This window comes from Gadus macrocephalus, chromosome 22 (genome assembly GCF_031168955.1).
Source record: "Gadus macrocephalus chromosome 22, ASM3116895v1".
NCBI lineage: Eukaryota > Metazoa > Chordata > Actinopteri > Gadiformes > Gadidae > Gadus > Gadus macrocephalus.
In genome coordinates this window covers 9130432-9148880 of record NC_082403.1, presented here as the reverse complement: position 1 = coordinate 9148880, position 18449 = coordinate 9130432, and the positions used below count along the sequence as shown (strand labels likewise).

The window sequence follows — 18449 nt, the reverse complement described above, 5'->3', positions numbered from 1 at the left end:
GAGTTATTTATTATGATTATTATTTGTAGTAGTTGTAGTAGCAGTATAGTAGTGGTCATTTTAGTATACGTTTTAGTAGTTGTAATAGAGGGAGGCAAGTATTTAAGAAACATTTTTACTACAAAAGGATAGCAAACATTCAAGAATACCTTAAAACAGTTCAATCACCGAAAGACTTATTTGATCCTATTGTGCTGAATGAACATGAATAAATTAAACAAGCATTAAAAGATCATATGAACAATAGTAAAATACATGTTATTCCTAAACATATAGTGTACCTTTAAGGTTAACAACCACAATGTAATTTTGTAGCCAATTGATCATTGGCAAATTTAATGTGTCGAGCCTACATGTCAATGGGTAAATCAAAATACATATTTACAAACTTAAATTAAAAAAAAAGGATTTTATGAAGCATACGTTATGAAACAACAGAGATACTATCAGTCAGATGAAATGGCTAAACCATCCTAACTCTAATGAGTGACATTAAGTGTGAACTTGAAATACCTTGAACTAGACTTAATACATAGGTAGGTAGGTAGAAAACAATTGCCATTGATATCAATGAACATACAAACTTAAATTAAAAAAAAGGATGTTATGAAGCATATATTATGAATCATCAGAGATACCATCAGTCAGATAAAATGCCTAAACAATCCTAACTCTAATTAGTGACATTACATTACATTAGTGTGAACTTGAAATACCCTGCACTAGACTTAATAATTAGGTAGTAAGGTAACAAAGAATTGCCATTGATATCAATGAATTAAGGTCCAGCATTTAAAAAGGTTATCTTCTCGTATTGTTCAAATAGTTTAATCAGGCTTGGCAGCATGACATCACTGCATCTTAACCCTTCAAATATTAGTATTTCCCCTATCCTTTATTTTAACATAGAAAACAACCTAACAAAAAGCAACTAATTGATTTGCATCTGAACCAGATCACTTTTTTTTTGTAGTCGTATCTTCAAAGGGTTGTGAACCACACCTCTCATATATGAACATGCACAATACAGGTCAGAGGAACTAGTTTGTTTCCAATAGTTCTGCATTGATTGGTGATTAAAAGTCCTCACCGTTATATTCTGTCAAGGACAACACAGAAGTGTTTACCAAATAATTTCAAGACAATGTGAAATTGAAATCGTTTCCTTTTTCAATTCTCTCTCTCTCTCTCTCTCTCTCTCTCTCTCTCTCTCTCTCTCTCTCTCTCTCTCTCTCTCTCTCTCTCTCTCTCTCTCTCTCTCTCTCTCTCTCTCTCTCTCTCTCTCTCTCTCTCTCTCTCTCTCTCTCTCTCTCTCTCTCTCTCTCTCTCTCCTCCTCCCCCCCCCCCCTCCCCTTCAGTGACTTGGCCTCCGCGCCGCCCGGTCCAGGCGGTCGATGGCCACGCTCTCGAAGGCGCTCCTCATCAGCGGGTGCTCCTCCAGCACCTCGTTGAAGCTGTCCACGCTCAGCGAGTACAGGCGGCAGTACGTCTCGGCCCGGACGCTCGCCGTCCGCCGACCCCGCGTCAGCAGGCAGATCTCTGGAGCGGAGAACGGGGCGAGAGAGGAGGCCGCTTATACTAAACACTGTTTAATACTTAAGCCTGCATTATGTCACTCATCTACTGTTGACATTTACTCCATACCCCGACCCCCACCCCCCACGGAAAGATTTCTGACAGTATTTGTTGTAGCTCTATTTATAGCTAGATTTTGCTATAATGCATTATGTTGTTTGATACTTTTTGAGGTCTTATTTTTGTAGGTCTTTGTTGATATCGAAGTTATTTAATTTGATGCTGAAGGCAGAATGCACTTTGTTGAGATGTGTGATCTCGGTGTCCCTCAGGTGCAAACAAATCTTTTTGTATTGACTACTTTTTTAAGAGACTCGGTCAGTACATCATTGTTTTCATACTTCCTCCCAGTTTGACTGTATGATTTTAATCGTCCTCAGCCTCCCAGTGTCTTGCAAATGAGTGAATGTAAACGTTAAGGTTATACTAAAAAAGATATTATACTCTGGTAGTTCAAGAACGAGGGCTTTGGTCGGAGATGACCGCTGCAGTTAAGTAACCCAAACATTCAATGAGTGAATGAATAAACAAAAGTTCATAAAATATGAACATAAATAGAAATAAATAATGAAAATGAAAATAATATATATACTTTTTTAATATAGACAATGTAACTTATCCTTCCTGAAAAGAACGTTTTATTTGTGGTCAACCTACCCCCAAAATACGCCCCGTCGTTCAGCTGCAGCGGCTTCCCGCCACGCGGGAGCACGGTGAGACAGCCGTGCTGGACGAAGTACATCTTCCGACCAAGTGTTCCCTCCCGTATGACCAGGTCCCCTGGCTGAAAGACCTCAAACTGCAGCTTGGTCAAGATCACTGTCACAAAGTGAGGGTCGGTATTGGCAAACAGCGGCATGTTGGCCACCAGTCCACGGCAGTTGAAGCTGACGATCTCCTGGTGGTGAGAATAAAAACAGAAGGAGGGGATTAGGATGAAGGGATGACAGCGGTGGATTTAAAAGCTGGGGTTTTTATCAGTACTTTTAAGGCATTGAGATGACGCAATGCTATGTTTTTTTTAATACATTTTTGGATGGATTCGATTCCAAACTGGATTCCAAGAGTAATCAAACAGTATGTAAATGTATGAATTGCAGTTATCGAACTACATGTAGCTGATAATGAGAGAACTATTTTATAGCATAATGCTTGTTACAGAATGTATCATAATATCAAAGAGTATTGTGATAGTTTAAATGCCTGTAGTAGTTGTGTAGTAATATTGAAGCAAACATATCTATCTGAACTCATTGGAAGAGATATCTAATACTGGGGGATTGTGTATGTTGGTACAGATCTGTATGTATCCAATGCAGGGAGAGTATACAGTATTTGTGCATTAAAAGTATTTAAATTTTATGTCGCTTTTGATAAGAAGCTTTAGAGAAAGCTCACCTCTTTGAGCGGATCGCTAAGCTCTCCAAGGATGCTGTCCTCGTTAAAGATTTTGCCTTGGAATCGATGTTCGTAGTAATCGTGAATCCTCTGTCTCACATCCGCCGGAAGTTTATGAAAGGACATGTACTGTTCCACCTGTTTGTACTGAAAACATTGGGGAGAAACATGGATATTTCACACTTTTTTCCATTCAAACATCGAAATACCAACACGGTTCAGTCACATCAAGCACCATGTCTGTAGCATAATAATATATTTCATCCTTATTTAATTGATTTATCGAGCATGTGTTTGAGAAAAGCACTTATAGAAAGGGATTATATAACTCCCTTTTTGTCATATTTCTCTTTGGAACCAGGTTAATTTAGAGCCAAAATAGACACCTTATCCTGGTACTGTCGGCGAGATGCATCCAAGGACTGGACCAGGTTGGTGGCATGGCCCAGGAACATGGCGTAGCAGGTGGCTCCAACGATCATGCTCATGATGGTCATCCACACATCGCTCATACCCTCGGGAGGATGGGCACCGTATCCTATACAAAGCATGTGGCTCATGGCCATGAACAATGCATAGGAATACTGGAGGTGCCATGTGGAATTCTGGGACAGGGGAGAAGGAAGATGGGAAATGGTGTCAAATTCAGAAGGAAAATAAAAAGGAGCAGCTTTTTTTATTCACGGACAGTGTGGTACAAATAAAGTACAACTCCTTCCCTCCTCCTCCTCCTCCTCCCCCTCTCATCCTCCTCCCCCTCTTTCTCTCCCATGACCTCCTCACCTCAAAATTGAACATGATTGATAAATACTACAATAAAGTGAACTTGTATCATAAAATGGAATTAACCATACATAATCAATATAAGGAGGACTTGTGTGAATGTGGACGAAAGGGCATGCACTCACCACCAGGTTGTTCTTGACCACCCAGCAGTCGGGAGGGAAGTCCTGTAGCATGGGCACCATGAAGGCCATGCAGCCGTCCCAGTGGCACAGCAGCAGCATCATGCCAATCAGGTTCACTATCCGCACCACAGCACTGGCCAGGTCATAGGTCATGTGGAAAATCTAAACGGAACATCACATACCGGAAAAACACGGAGCTATGTTTTTAAGCGATGAAGGTTTGGTTAGCATGATGTGGGCCCTCCAACAAAGGGGAAGTGGGTCAGACCATTGTACTTTAGTTTCGACATAGACAACAAAAAATTGCCATTTCCTTGAAGCCAATGAGTATCCACTGTATCCAACTGAATACCCTTACACCCTTACCTTTCCCTTTCCAATGACAAAGGAGAAGCTACTGAGCCTATGCTTATTGTTTTCTTGGATTTATCATATCGTTAACGTTTTTATGTCCTTAACGATGTCCGTTGTATAGAGTTGGTCATTTGGTCACAGTTGTTGTCAATGTTAACTGTCTACACCGTTCCACCGTCGCAAGACAAACTGAAGACTCTGCTCTGATCTGTGTTCTTCTCTCCCGGCTGCGTCTACAGAGGCTCTGCGGTGCCCGTACCTCTTCCCACTGGTGGATGTAGCGGATGAGCCGCGAGAGGCGCAGCAGCCGCAGCAGACTGAGGATCTTGGTGAAGCGTACGATGCGGAGGGCGCGCGCCGTGCGGTACACGTCCGTCGACTCCAGCCGGGACTCGATGTCCACGATGAGGAAGATGTAGTCGACGGGGATGGAGGAGATGAAGTCCACCGCGAACCAGGAGCGCAGGTACTGGGAACGGATCTCCCTGGGGTCCAGCACGATGTGGCCGTCCTCCCCCGGGATCCCCGTGCGGAAGTTGAAGATCAGGTCCAGCAGGAAGAGGGTGTCGGAGAGGACGTTGAAGGTGATCCAAGGCGGAGTGTTCTGGTCCTCGAAGAAGGTGATGCCCCAGGGCAGGATCACCAGGTTGCTCATCATCAACAGCAGCATCACCAGGTCCCAGTAGAACCTGCGGAGCGGCAGGGCTGTTGACAGGGTGGGCTGAGGCTACACTTATAAGGGTGCACTCACACAACATAGTCACGTCTATAAACTCGTACTCATCAATAACAATGAACAATTCAACCCTTGAGAATGGGTGCTCTGGTCAAGCAGGCTATTTGTCAGAAGCACAACCTGTAGTCAATTAGGCAGCCTATTCCTGATTAAGCGGAACTTGCATAACCACCAAATGCATGGGAGGAAGCCATTAAAGATTTATGAAACGTCTGGTCCTTCATACAACCATTCTAGGGGACACAGGAATTTTGATGCCTGTGTGTGTGTGTGTGTGTGTGTGTGTGTGTGTGTGTGTGTGTGTGTGCGGTGCCCTATATGGGGAAGCAGATAAAACAGATGCCCTGTCGTGTAATTTGCTGAACCACTCATTATCTGCCCTCATGTTATACAAGCCCCATTGTCTCCTTTAGGTTTCCAATGCCTTGAGATACATTATTAACACAGGGTTAGGGTTTCCACAGGTGTCAGTCTTTCCACTTAAGTGTCAATCACAAAGCAGTTGGGATCCCCTCAAGCCCACCCGTCTCTCAGGATCCCTAGCTGCATGTCACCAGAGTCCTAACCCTGCAACAAGCTCTGTCCCGCCCCCAGATAAGTGGTTGCATCCCACAAATCACTTCAAATCATCAATGGCCATGGAGCGTGGTGCCGTATGCGTCAGTGGGATTCTTTCTTCACTCCTCAATCCCAGGATCTACCTGAAGAAATGCAGATAACACACAGCTGATCCGCTTGAAAGGGACGTTTCCAACAGAAGGTGGAAGGAAATAGGCCCATATTAATCTCATCCTTAACCGCCTCTGCAGTTATGACATAATACAGCAAGATTGGAATTACAGGGACACCTGGAGGCGGTAATCCCTCACGGTGGATTTATACCGTCTGTCGGGTTTGGACCACAACATGTCAAAATAATAATGTTTAAATCTTACAGCAGCCCCTGTTACAGCCAATCAGCAGAATAAGCAAATAAATCATCTGTTGGAGGAGCTATTGTTTAATTACAATAGTCCTACTAACAGCATAGTTTCAATGGTAATGTTATGTTATTAATGCAAAGATCTATGTTTTTTCCTTCATTAAATGTTAGACTGTGCTCCAAGGGTACAGTTAATCCAGATTATACTGTATCACTGATCAAATCCCTTCAGAGCATTAACATGTTCAAAACCAGCTGCCATTGCAGACATGTCCTTAAAATGAGCTTGTCCAAGTAGTTTCCTTGATGCTTGAAAGATGGCAATGTGTAGCCTATAGAAGGGACATGGAAGAGCATTGATTATATGCTGTGGGCCTATTTTTTCTAAGGATACATTTAAACAAGTTCAACGTCGAGGAACCTAATTTAAGAAGGTTAGGATTTAGTTAGTTTTGTTAGTTTAGTTTTGTTTTTTCGGGGTGGGGGAAATAGTTCATTATTTCCGTTACCTGAAGTCACTGTAGGGGTGGATAATCCACACTCCAAAGGATTTAACCCTAGCTTGCTCGGCCGCTACACCTCTCTGACTGCCAAACATACGCAGGGAAAACTTGTTGACACCTGGCTGCAGCATGGAGCCGAACTGCCGCTGGAAAAAAGTGGATTGGTCGGCATATGGTTCATCGTCCACACCTGCCTGGGACTGAGCGCCCACACCAAGGGAGGTCTCCTCTGCTTTCGGCGTGGTTAAATTGGTGCTAGTTATGTCCGGTTCCTCTGGCGTGAGGAGGCCGTCGGGGTCCGCGGTGTATTCGTCGTTGTGAGTTTGGACCAGGGTAAACAGCGTCTTGGTCACGTCACTGAGTACCGGTTCTGCCGTCTTCCGGGAGGCCTGGGAGGCCGACCTCCAGGCGGAGAAGCGGAGGCTGCTCCAACTGCTGCGGTGTCTGTTTGGCTCTGCGGTCGCCCTACAAGAGGGGTTCTCCCAGGCGCTCTGATGTCCGTCTAAACCTTGATTGGGGCTATTCATTTTTTATTTAACAATGTAAAAGTTGTTAGAAGTAGAAAAAGACTACATTTCAATCGCAGCCAAATTTACTGACACGTTAGAAACACTTCAGAGGAGATCTTCCGTTTCCAAGGTTCTGCCCGGTTCCGTTGGAGAAAACGTTTTTAGTCCACGCATTGCGGTAAAATTCACACATGTTCTTAGAAAAATATAATCTAAAACTTCCTCCATTAATATTTAACACACACCAAACTCTCCAACGGCCGGGGCGGCAGGTTGTGCGCTCGGTGCGTAGTCTCCTGTCTGGATCAGGCCAACTCGACACCAGCAGCAGAGCTTAATCAGCGGAATAATCGGCTTGTTGGTATACATAAGCGTCCACACTCCTCTCGCTGTCGCTGTAGTCGCCTGCCATGGAGGAAGAGGTCAGCCTGAACTAAGCAGGTTTACCTGAACAGCAGGTGAAGCGCCACCACTCATTTCAGCTGGTGGGCAGGGAGAGGGGGGTCAATAGGCAATAGAATGGGAAGGGAAATAAAACAAACCAACAATGAAATGCATTCCTTCGTCTTCTTGTGTGTACACATGTGTTTTCAAATGTGCGCTGATTTTATCAAATGATAAATTATACTAAAATGCCCAGTTTTAAATATTACAATCAAATACAGTAAGACTACGTTCTGCACTAGAGACAAATACTGCAATCACCTCATTCTCATGGAACAGATAGAATAGATGGTAGGAAGCTCAGGTAAGGGGACTGAGGTGATTGCAGATGAGTGGCAGGATCTTTGAAGAGGTAAAAGGCGAAGGACATCTGGTGGACAGGTGGAGAATGGACACTATCAAGGAAATATATTCAAAGTTGAAAAAAAACAAGCCGCGTTTACATGGCACATCTGATCCGCATAGATTTCTATGCGGCATAGATCTGTTCCTAAAATGTGATCCGAATGTACTGTATACATGCAACAAAAGTGTCCGTTATGTCTCACGCGCACACCTGACACATCTTTGGACCGGCGGCGACATAATGGATGTCTTATCACTATCGGGGATTTTAAATTTGATTTTAATGAAAGCACATCAGGAGAGAGCTTTTCTCTGCCTGCTCCTTCAATTAAGAAGGAGGAGGACAGCGCAGCTACGTCAATTTCTCGTCAGATCTTTATATTTACCCCCAGCTCCGCCGCAAATAAGAGGAATTTGGATGCGAGTCCGCAGCCAAGACTGGTGGGAGAGAGTGGTCTCTCTAAATTAATAAGTATTTTAACGTTCAGCCTGCAAAAGTACTTGTAGTAGCCTACTCATTTACAGTTATCCCGGACGCGCGCGGACACTACGATACGCGAACACGTCATTAAAGGCACCTAGTGCAACTTTCGAGGCTTAAAAATAAACATTCAATTTCTAGTCTTTATAGTAAGTTTCAATAACTCCATACCATTACATACCGACATTTAAGCAGCAAAGATGAGACGTCGTTGTGTGGTGAGAACTGATACAAAATCGATAACAACAACAATGCCGCCATTTTCTTTATTTTTTGTAACCTACAATAAATGAAGCCAATGTTTTCCAGTCAATGGAAAAATGGCTTCTCCCCACCGGCGATTGTTGTTGTTTACGATTTTCTATCAGTTCTCACCACACAACGACGTCTCATCTTTGCTCCTTGAATGTCGATATGTAATGGTATGGAGTTATTGAAACTTACTACGTGTAAAAAAGACTAGAAATTGAATGTTTATTTTTCATTGAATGTTTACATAAAGTTGCACTGGGTGCCTTTAATAAACACCCATGTCACGTCGCTTAGCAACCGGACACGCTTACCGGACTACTTTTACGGAGTGGTAACAAAGACGTTAATCAGGCAATAAAAATCCGTATATGGTTCGTTCTTTGAATATTCCGATTTAAAACAAAATCAGAAAAACCAAATAACAGAGTCGTTCTTTGGTTTTTCTGATTTGGTTTTGAAACGGAAAAAGGGCAAAAGGAATAAACAAATAAACGGCATTTTTCTGTTTTTTTAATCAAAACGGGAATACCAAATAATCCAGTTGCTTGTTTTGTTTGTGTGATATTTAGAAAAAACCACAATGCCGGGAAAAGGGCACGTGGTTTTAAAAAAATACATATAAAGACGTTTCAAACTTTCCATTGAGTCTCGCATTCTACAATGGCCAGCTTTATTGTTTTCCGTGGGAGCCGGCGACAACTGTACGTCCACACCAGGAGCGACCAAAGCTTCAAAGACGCTTTGGTCGCTCACAAAGTTTCGCTGCGAATTTTTCTGTTCGCTTTGGTCGCTCAAGTCGCTCATGACGTACAATTCAATTATGCAGACGCATTTAAAGGAGCCGTATGCGTTTAGTAGGCCCTACAGACAGCCATATCAAATAGTGAACTCTCCCATACACCTGGGCCATATTGCCGAGACGGTTTTGCTTGTTCGATAAAGTGCTTCGACAACAAGTAGGACAGTGATTCCCCCCAATACAAAAAAAATCCTAAAATGTAGGCTAATTACAACCGAGAACAAAAACCCCTGCGTGCTGTAGTAGGCCTAGTTAAAATATGTTTCACTGATCTGGATCTGCAAATCATGATCTGCACTCATTCGTCGCATTCAAAACAAATAGACATTCGCGCACATGGCTAATTTGCATACGCGCACAGGACTGGTTGGCTCCGCAAGGCAAATAATGGAACATATCGATCTATCTAGGCTTTTCTGTCTATCTATCTATCAACGCGTGTCTAGTTTTAATGTGATGTATTGTGTGTATGTCCAGTCAGACTTGTTCTGTGTGGTCTTGTAGGCTACTGTCCTGTGTGGGCCGAACCACCTAAATGGATTCCCGACGATTTGTGTCGTTTGGTAAAGACTTGACTAGGCTTTCTATCTATCTAGACTAGATATATCCCTTGTCATTTATCCCTCGTCTTGTCGATTAGTTTGTTTATGTGACGATTTCAAAAACTTTTTTGGTTTTGTTTAAAGCATGCTACACGCGATTGGTTGGTTAGATTGGTGGCATGGAGAGCAAATTAAAATGATTCCCGCTTAAATACGAACGTTCTAGATGTAGCCTATAAATACTCCCGCTTATCATCACTTGATATCCAAACCACTACGGCGTTTCGATCTCTGAACTGAAAAGGGGTGGGTTCGTACAACACCGGGTGCCCAGTTACAGCCGCGATTAATACTTCAGCCGACATTTTGTTCAGTGAGTGAATAAAGGTAGGTAGGAACCAAAGTGCCTGCCGATGTTCCCTGGGATCCACGCAAGCGAAGAGCGTCTACATTCCGATTGGCTGTCAGTGTTTGGCCGCTGAAGCGAATAATAGTCATTTGCATAAAGTTAAAAAGTTTTCAACTTCTTTTTGACGCTCTGGTCGCTCAACTTTGGCCGCTGGTAGCGTTGGTCGCTTTGGTCGCTTTGGTCGCTCTTGCCCATAGAAAGTGAATGACTTCCGGCGATTTGGTCGCTCAATTCGCTTCTGGTGTGGACGGACGGGTGGACGATATGACCGTGGAGAAGATCGCCATGATATTCCAGGTGGCTGTTTACTAAGAAACCTAGCTGGTCATAAAACATTAAAAAAATACATCTAAATGACAAGTAGCCTACATATTGTACAATAGGCTACATAGAAGAAGAAAGAAACTAGATTTCTTCTTCGAAGGTTGTGCTCCACACAGAACCTCCTCACCGTCATAACGGAGCACTTCGGTGCACCAGATTGCTTTAGAGCGGTACTGATCTCGTCGTGTGTCTTTCCATTGTCAAATAGTTCACGAATAAAATCCCCATATGGTTCAAGTGCGGCCATAACTAAGGCTAAATATAATTGGACAGTCTATTGCTGGTTTAGGTGGTAGGCTCTTTTTTCTTCGCTCGCTGCGTTCTGCCTTCTGGTGTAGCCTACAAATGTAGCCTATCTATTTTTGTTTTTCTGTTTTGGGTTTAAAAAACCAACAAACAAAACACAAATGAAATGCCGTTTATTTGTTTATTCCTTTTGCCCTTTTTCCGTTAAAAAAAAAAAGGACCACGTAAAAAAAAAAGAAGCAGTTTCTCCTTTCTTTGAACAAGTTGCAAATGCTTTGTTTCATTCATGCAAATGATAATGTGCAATTCTCTGCTCTTTCCTACATTATCAATTGCTTATGTCATGTTGATCAAAATGTATTGTAATGGGTCTCTATTGAATAGTCTCACCACCACAACATTTACGCATTAGTTCATTGCATAAGTCTTTACATGCAAAATGGTTGAACAAGTTGTCATAATATGTCAAGGATATTTCTATACATTTCCATTAGACTTTTTTTCTAAATCTGTCCTGAATTGGTAAATTGCAACCAGGTGAATCTTAACTTTCTCTAAAGAAGGGAAATGTGTGAAGTGTTAGATCAACCAACGATCAACCAGTTTACTGGAATAGATCAAAGGTGCATCTCCTGAACCATGAACTGGCAAGTAAATACAGTTTTTCTCAGTCGCTTTGGTTCATTTCTCAGATCAGAATTGAAATTCTCAAAACTACCTGTTCAATCTTCACATCAGTGTGTCACTTGTGCACATGAAAAAAACAGTTTCTCATTTATTTGAACACGTTGCAAATGCTTTGGTACATCCATGCACATGATTATGTACAATTCTTTGCTCTTTCCTACATTATCAATTGCTTATTTCATGTTGATCAAAATGTATTGTAATGGTCTCTATGGAATAGTCTCACCCCCACAACATTTAGGTATCAGTTCATTGCATAAGTCTTTACATGCAAAATGGTTGAACAAGTTGTCATAATATGTCAAGCATATTTCTATACATTTCTATACACTGAAATTAGACTATTTTTTTTGTTCTTTTTACTAAATCTGTCCTGAATTGGTCAATTGCTACCAGGTGAATCTTGACTTTCTCTAAATAAGGGAAATGTGTGAAGTGTTAGATCATCCAACGATCAACCAGTACTGGAATAGCTCAAAGGTGCATCTCCTGAACCATGAACTGGCAAGTATATATATAGCTGGAGCACAACACAATGTTACATTGTCTGAGAATTTGTGGCCCAACAGACAGGAACGTTAGGAGTTGTCGGATGACTGCACTGTAATTCCTACAGCAATGCATGTACAGTTTACCCTAAGGAGATTTTCCTATGTTCACATTTCTAGCAATGACATGGTCTGTCAACAAATTACAGTACAAACAGTCAAAGCGTAAATGTGAATCTTATCCAGTCTCTTGCAATCAATCTCCCACATACACTAAGGTGTAACTTACAATTTACAATAATTGTCTTCAAAACTTTAGCCATAGTTTACATCAACAACGTTATATTGACAACATGACTAAGCAATTTGACTGTCTTATCCGTAGACAATGACACAAGGACTTGTCATTCTGATGGCACTGACATGTTCATTGAAACAGATATTTACTTTTGAGAGATGAACTAAGGATTTTGAGCAAGAGACTGGGTTTTGCAGGTAATCCATGGTGTTTTGCTATTTGTACGATTTGTTTTGAGAAATGCACTTACTGTTTTGTAAATTTCAATTCTGACCTGAGAAATGTACAAAAGCGACGAGAAAAACTGTAATGTTGTATTGCCATTAGGGTTCTGTTATTTTGTTTTTCGGTTTCTGTAGCACTTTGAGATTATTTTATGAAAAGTGCTTTACAAATAAAATGTTTCATTATAATTAGTAGTAGTATCAGGGTGTTCGGTCATTATAAGTTGTGCCTCGGCTGCCTTACCAATAGGGGGCAGCAGAGGTAGAAGTCACCGTGGATGGGGTGTAGGCTACCAGATACCAACTGGTGTGCCCTGATGGTTTAGTTCTTATAATACACCCATGGGAGGGCCCGGAGCGCAAGGCAGATGCAATCGATTAAATGCTAATTTGATTTCTTATTTGAATTTATTCATTCATGATAGTTTAAGCACTTTGTTTCAAGCAAGACCCGATACTTTGCTTCACCCATTTGCAAGCAACCGAAAACAACAAAGAAACTCCTGGCAAATATAACAATGACTTGAACAATCAACCTGGCATCCTTTAGAATAAACGGATGAGAATTACGCAGCAAAACATCTACAAATACACAGCTTTTCTTTAATTTGTGCTTTGACAATCATGGTCTCAGAACTTAGACACAAGCTCCTGGGGCCACCAGTTTGTTCCCGATTAGTACCCTATAATGTACATTAATGGAAACGTGTGGTTAGTTGCCTTTATCCGATTCTTGTACGGTGGATAAACCTTTTCCAACTATATACCAGGCATGTTTCTAGAGAGCAAAACTCAAAACATGGATAAAACATGGGCCTACATATAAATTAACTCATTTCGGTCGAAGTTTTGGACTAAATAATGTAAGAATCCACTTTAAAATCCGAAACTAAATAAATATCAATACTTAACCACCAATGGCAATGAATGGCGTATTGATAATAAAATGAACTTTTAAGCACCGGGTGAAAAAAAAAAGGATCTCCATATCTTGTGGTATAGAAATAAAATCACACAAAACCACCAACACCACAAACCACTCTGTCCTTCAAGCAGCGGCCGCAGGGGCAGCGACCACAGCGGCCTCAGGCCCACATAGTTTCCTGTGACAAAAAGCAGCTTAGTTATGTTCATAAACCAACAATAGTGTGTTTCTATTCGTGCAAAATACAACACGATGGAAACCTATTTGTTATTGTACTCACGCTCCAAGGGTATCCTTCTTTATGAATGCACATATTGGGCTGGGCTGCATGTGGACTCGCTTTAGAGTAGCGATCTGCTCTGCCCGCGCCGCCCTCATTTTGGACAGGTTATCTAGTTATGGATGGAGGTTTATCATTAGGCCTACATGTTTTATGGATAGAGGATTAACATTAGGCCTACATGTGTTATGAAGAGGTTTAACATTGGGCCTACATGTGCTATAGAAGTATAACATTAGGCATAGGCCTACGTGTGTATACTGTACATCATCCACACGATGGCACTGTCAGTGAACAAATAATGAAGCTTACCCTTAACGCTCTCTGCCTCCGTCTCTGTGTCTGCAAACTCTTGTTCCTTTACTTTCTGACATGAAAAGAGAATACCATACGGGATAAGCAATAGCTTAAGGAAACGTTTGACGTAATTTTACCACTCTTAAGATTTTTTATAAAAGTTTAAGTTGACCTACTAACCTTACTTGCTTTGCAGGCGTCAAGTTCCGCCGCTTTTTGCCGTTGCTCAATATGAGCCTTTCCCCGTTCTCCCTCCATCTCTTCCAGGAATTTCCGCTGCTGGTCGAGCTGATTTTGCACCGTGTTTTTGATGAACAGACTTTCTTGAAATGTAGCCTCAAAGGTCTCGTACTTCAACCGTTGTTCTTCCTCGTCGCCGGATTGCTTGGTCCACAGTGCATGTTGGCCAAAGAGCACCATGCACGCTGTGGTACATACCACGGCGGACAGGGCAGATAACGCCCATGAGAGTTTCATGGTGACCGCTTGTTCTTGGGTTGAATTAAGTTATCGAGGAGCCTCGTCAGGGTTAAGTGAAAAAGAAAAAAGTGAAAGTCTTTAGCGTTTTGTTCTTGCTGTTCCCCTCGAGCGAATACAATTATACATTTGAAGGTCAAGAATAACAAAGGAACAAACGAAAATTACAATTGCTTCCCAAACAATTAAAATCGTTTCTGGGAGGTTAAAGAAAAATACAGCCAATTCCACTGAATTTCTTCGTTTGACTTCAACGATATGACTGTGCGACACAGGTCTACGTGGTCCTTATTTCGCCTAACCAGTTAGACAACTCCGCAGTCAACAGGTTGCACCAGATTTGAACAAACTGGATACACCAGTTGCCCCTTTTTAAGTGAATGGTTTCGGTAAAATAAACAGCAGACACTTTTGCGTGTAGGCTATTTTCCGTAGTGCAAGGGCGACCTTTAACTTGCAGGATACAAACATACGCTCTCAACCTCACACAAGATAGTGTGAGAGTTGGTCAGTAGGCCTATCTTATTTTTTTTATCCTATTTCAGTGACCAAAACCAGTGGGCGGCATTTGTCCGTCGAGGATTGACTTGCTCTCCCTCATACCATTCAGCTTTGTAGACATTTAGACCTAAAGGCCTGCATTCATAACAATATTTCGGACTTTCCATTTAACATCGGTAGGCCGACCATTTAAAGTGTGTGAACCCCCTGTTTCAGCTCAAATTTGAGCATGAAATATTTATGTATTTTTTTAATAAAGCGAAGACAGTGATACGTTTACATATTTACTAGTGTGTGGCCAATTCATCTGAGATGTGCCTGTGTGACGTCCACAAAAATGTTATCTTTGTTTTTGTGAATCGTACTATACTTTAGTGTTTTTCTGTAAGTAACAAGGGTTGCTGAAGTTACATGTAGGATTTGTGCATTTCGGAAGGTTGATTTCCTTGGTAATATGGACTTGTTTTACTTGCTCCATACCAGCAGGGGGCAGTTATTACGGTAGCGAATTCCTGTGCGTTATTTGAAAGCTTTGAAACCACACTTCCAACGAATGAAGAAGCTGTTGCCCTGTTTCCTTTTTTCCTGATTTTCAGGAGTAGGCCTATTATCTGTAGCACGGTGCCGCCGCTGCGGTACCCGTTAAACCTGCTTGATTAAAATGATGCCTGTTAAAAGATAACTGAAGAAATTTGATGTTAACTAACTTCCAACAGTTGATAGTAATGTTTTTTTGTTATTGTTTAGTAATTAATCATGCAATTGATTGTCATTATGGGAAGAAATTATTGTGTTTGAAACTGCAACAGTGTTTAAATAGGCTATGAGAAATGGCCAAACAAAGTTTTCATAAAGGTGCGGCCACACCAGACGCGTACTTCGCGTATGAAATCGCCATTTTTTCCATAGGGAACCATTGGTTTACGCGCGTATGAGGCGCGTATATTTACGCGCTATACGCGCGTAAAGCGCGTATATCGCGTACATTTCAAGAGTTCAAAAAATTTAACTTTTTACGCTCATACGCATGACGATTAGCCGTGTTGCCCAATCAGCGTTGAGCTTGACCCGACGTCACTGGCAGAGAGTAGTGAGCTTGGACAGAAGCATACGGCCGACATCTTTCTTTATTCTGTGTGGAAATAGTAACATAGTTACGCCATTAAATGCTTTTATGGAAACATTTCTAGCGAGAAATGTGCATTTTACTTTCATAATGTTCGCTCGGTGAATGTGAAGGATGTTTGGTTTGATAGTTATGACGAAGAGGGAACGCTCCGTTCACTTGCATGGACAGAGTCTCTGGTTACTAAGCAACCTCAACGTCTTGGCGGACTATATATCTGCTGATCAACACTACGAATGCTGGAAACACACCAGACACACCATGTGAAGTTATTTAACCCGATTATTGTTATTTATATCCGAGATTATTTAATCTAACCCGATCTAAACTCTATCACCAAAACACGGCGGCGTTTGGGTTTCCTACCTCGGACTCCAGCGCAGCCACGGCCGACAACTATCTTTATTCTGGGTGGAAATAGTAACATAGTTACGCCATTAAATGCGTTTATGGAAACATTTTTAGCGAGAAATGTGCATTTTACTTTCGTAATGTTCGCTCGGTGAATGTGAAGGATGTTTGGTTTGATAGTTATGACGAAGAGGGAACGCTCCGTTCACTTGCATGGACATGGACTCATCTAGGCGAGTGACGTATGGCGCGTATGCGACCATTTTTGACACAAAATGGTCAAGCAACATTTTACGCGCGTATCTCGCGTAAAAATTACGCAAGATACGCGTCTGGTGTGGCCGCACCTTTAGGCTAGGTTAAGATATATTTACTTTGATGTAGGATGTTATAGTAATTAAACATCTTGAGTTCTCTCAATCATTTTATTTACAGTAACAAATAGGTTTCCATCGTGTTGTATTTTGCACACATTTATTATTTTGGGTAGGCCTACTACCTATTTTTTCAAATGTAGAAAACACGAGATACCCCACCCCTAATGATAGATATATGAAGATAAATGTAAGCGTTTTGCTTGTTTATTGTGTGGAAGGCAAAGTTGTAAAGCCAGCTCAACACACACCATACACTAACCGAGTCCGTTCCTCCGACAACCGAGCCTTAATTCTCTAACCCTAGCAGAAATCCTGAATAACTAATACAAATATATAACCGCAAACGGTAACTAACGGGGTCAGAGCTAAATTAAAAGTCAAGAACACACTAATGGAAAATATATAAATATGACAAACAATTATGCAGGAAAGATGTTGATGAGGATGTTCCACTTAATGCAATGTGCCTCGGCTTTCAGGTGAGCTGCAAAGCAATGATCGAATATCATGATCAGCATGATAAAATCGGGATTTGAACTCTCAACCTAAGGATCGCCTGTACAAGGCATTATCCCATTGAGCCACTGATAAACCTGTACTGCAGCCTCATTCACATGGTGAAAATGTCGATTGATAAGCACACAACATCAAGAAAACTCCAAGCACACATTTCACAAGAGAATTAAGGGCTTTCTTGAAAGAGTACAGATCTGAAAATTTGCACTGTTAATGGTATCCACCTAATGATAGCCGTATGGTGGTCATATATAGGTAACATGGGTTGAGAGACTAGACGTTTGGCTTTCTATGAAATTGTGAGAAAAGTAAAACCTTTTAGAGGAGAAGACCAGGGTGAAAAAGATGCATCTGATTTTAGAGATTAATATGATGAAAGAATTTTGAGTCCAGGTCGATCTCGTAAGGAGAAATTAGGCTAGTTCATAATTTTTTAAAATAGTGCCACCTTTTGGTCCAGTGCCAGAATTTGGGTTTATTAGTATTGGGGGGTAGGCCTATTGGTATCCACCTAATAATAGTCGTATGTTTTTTTATATAATAACAAAATGGTCATATAAGAAAAAGGGGCTAACTGCTCCAACTTTATTTATTGCCCTCACATTCTGTATTGCTACACGAGTCAGTCTCAACCTCTAGCCATCCACATCGATATCCTGATATTACAATGTAATCGGGCCATTCGGGGACTGTGTCGTAGTTGTCTGTCAAGGCAAGTTCTCCCGTCCACTGAAATCGATGTGGGTGTATGTATGTGTGTCGATTGTGTTTGCATGTGCGTGCGTGCGTAAATTACACAACAGGTGCAAACTTGACTCCATATATTCTGAAGTTAAGTGGCCACAAATCAGAGTTATCAGTACTCCTTCATCTTTTTGTTTTGCCATGAAACAGGGCAGGTACCCGCCACAGAGATTATAGTCACGACGTGCTCAGTCCATGGAAAACACTGTTGTCTGTTTAACTACAATAGCCGATAGTCGTTAATCATTCTGTATTTGAGGAACCTACGCCTTTCTACTTTTTCATTTGGGTGGTGGCCACACTGCAACAAAGGTCAACACGTCAAGAGGCTTTAGATTGGACAGCATACCCCTGGGCTAAAACCATTTGTACTGTAGTTATTAAAGTGTTTGGCATGGCATTTTGATGGCT

The 18449-nt window shown here is 41.6% G+C and overlaps 1 protein-coding gene across 1 annotated transcript; it reads right to left on the bottom strand.

The window, feature by feature from the left end:
* Positions 1-101: 101 nt before the first annotated feature.
* On the bottom strand, positions 102-7343 carry hcn3 (hyperpolarization activated cyclic nucleotide-gated potassium channel 3). Its single transcript, XM_060042781.1, has 7 exons — positions 6403-7343; positions 4495-4924; positions 3882-4043; positions 3360-3578; positions 2974-3120; positions 2233-2473; positions 102-1539 (listed from the first exon to the last, which is right to left on the bottom strand). The coding sequence occupies exons 1-7, from the start codon at positions 6921-6923 to the stop codon at positions 1355-1357; spliced, it is 1905 nt and encodes a 634-aa protein (XP_059898764.1). The 5' UTR covers positions 6924-7343; the 3' UTR covers positions 102-1354.
* Positions 7344-18449: the final 11106 nt, after the last annotated feature.

Excerpts from the sequence above, each read along its gene's own strand:
- hcn3 (XM_060042781.1), bottom strand. The coding sequence starts at position 6,923 with ATGAATAGCCCCAATCAAGGTTTAGACGGACATCAGAGCGCCTGGGAG. Across the intron at positions 3,121-3,359 it reads GCCGACAGTACCAGGATAAG|TACAAACAGGTGGAACAGTA; the intron begins GTGTCTATTTTG and ends CAATGTTTTCAG. Across the intron at positions 2,474-2,973 it reads TTAGCGATCCGCTCAAAGAG|GAGATCGTCAGCTTCAACTG; the intron begins GTGAGCTTTCTC and ends TCTCACCACCAG.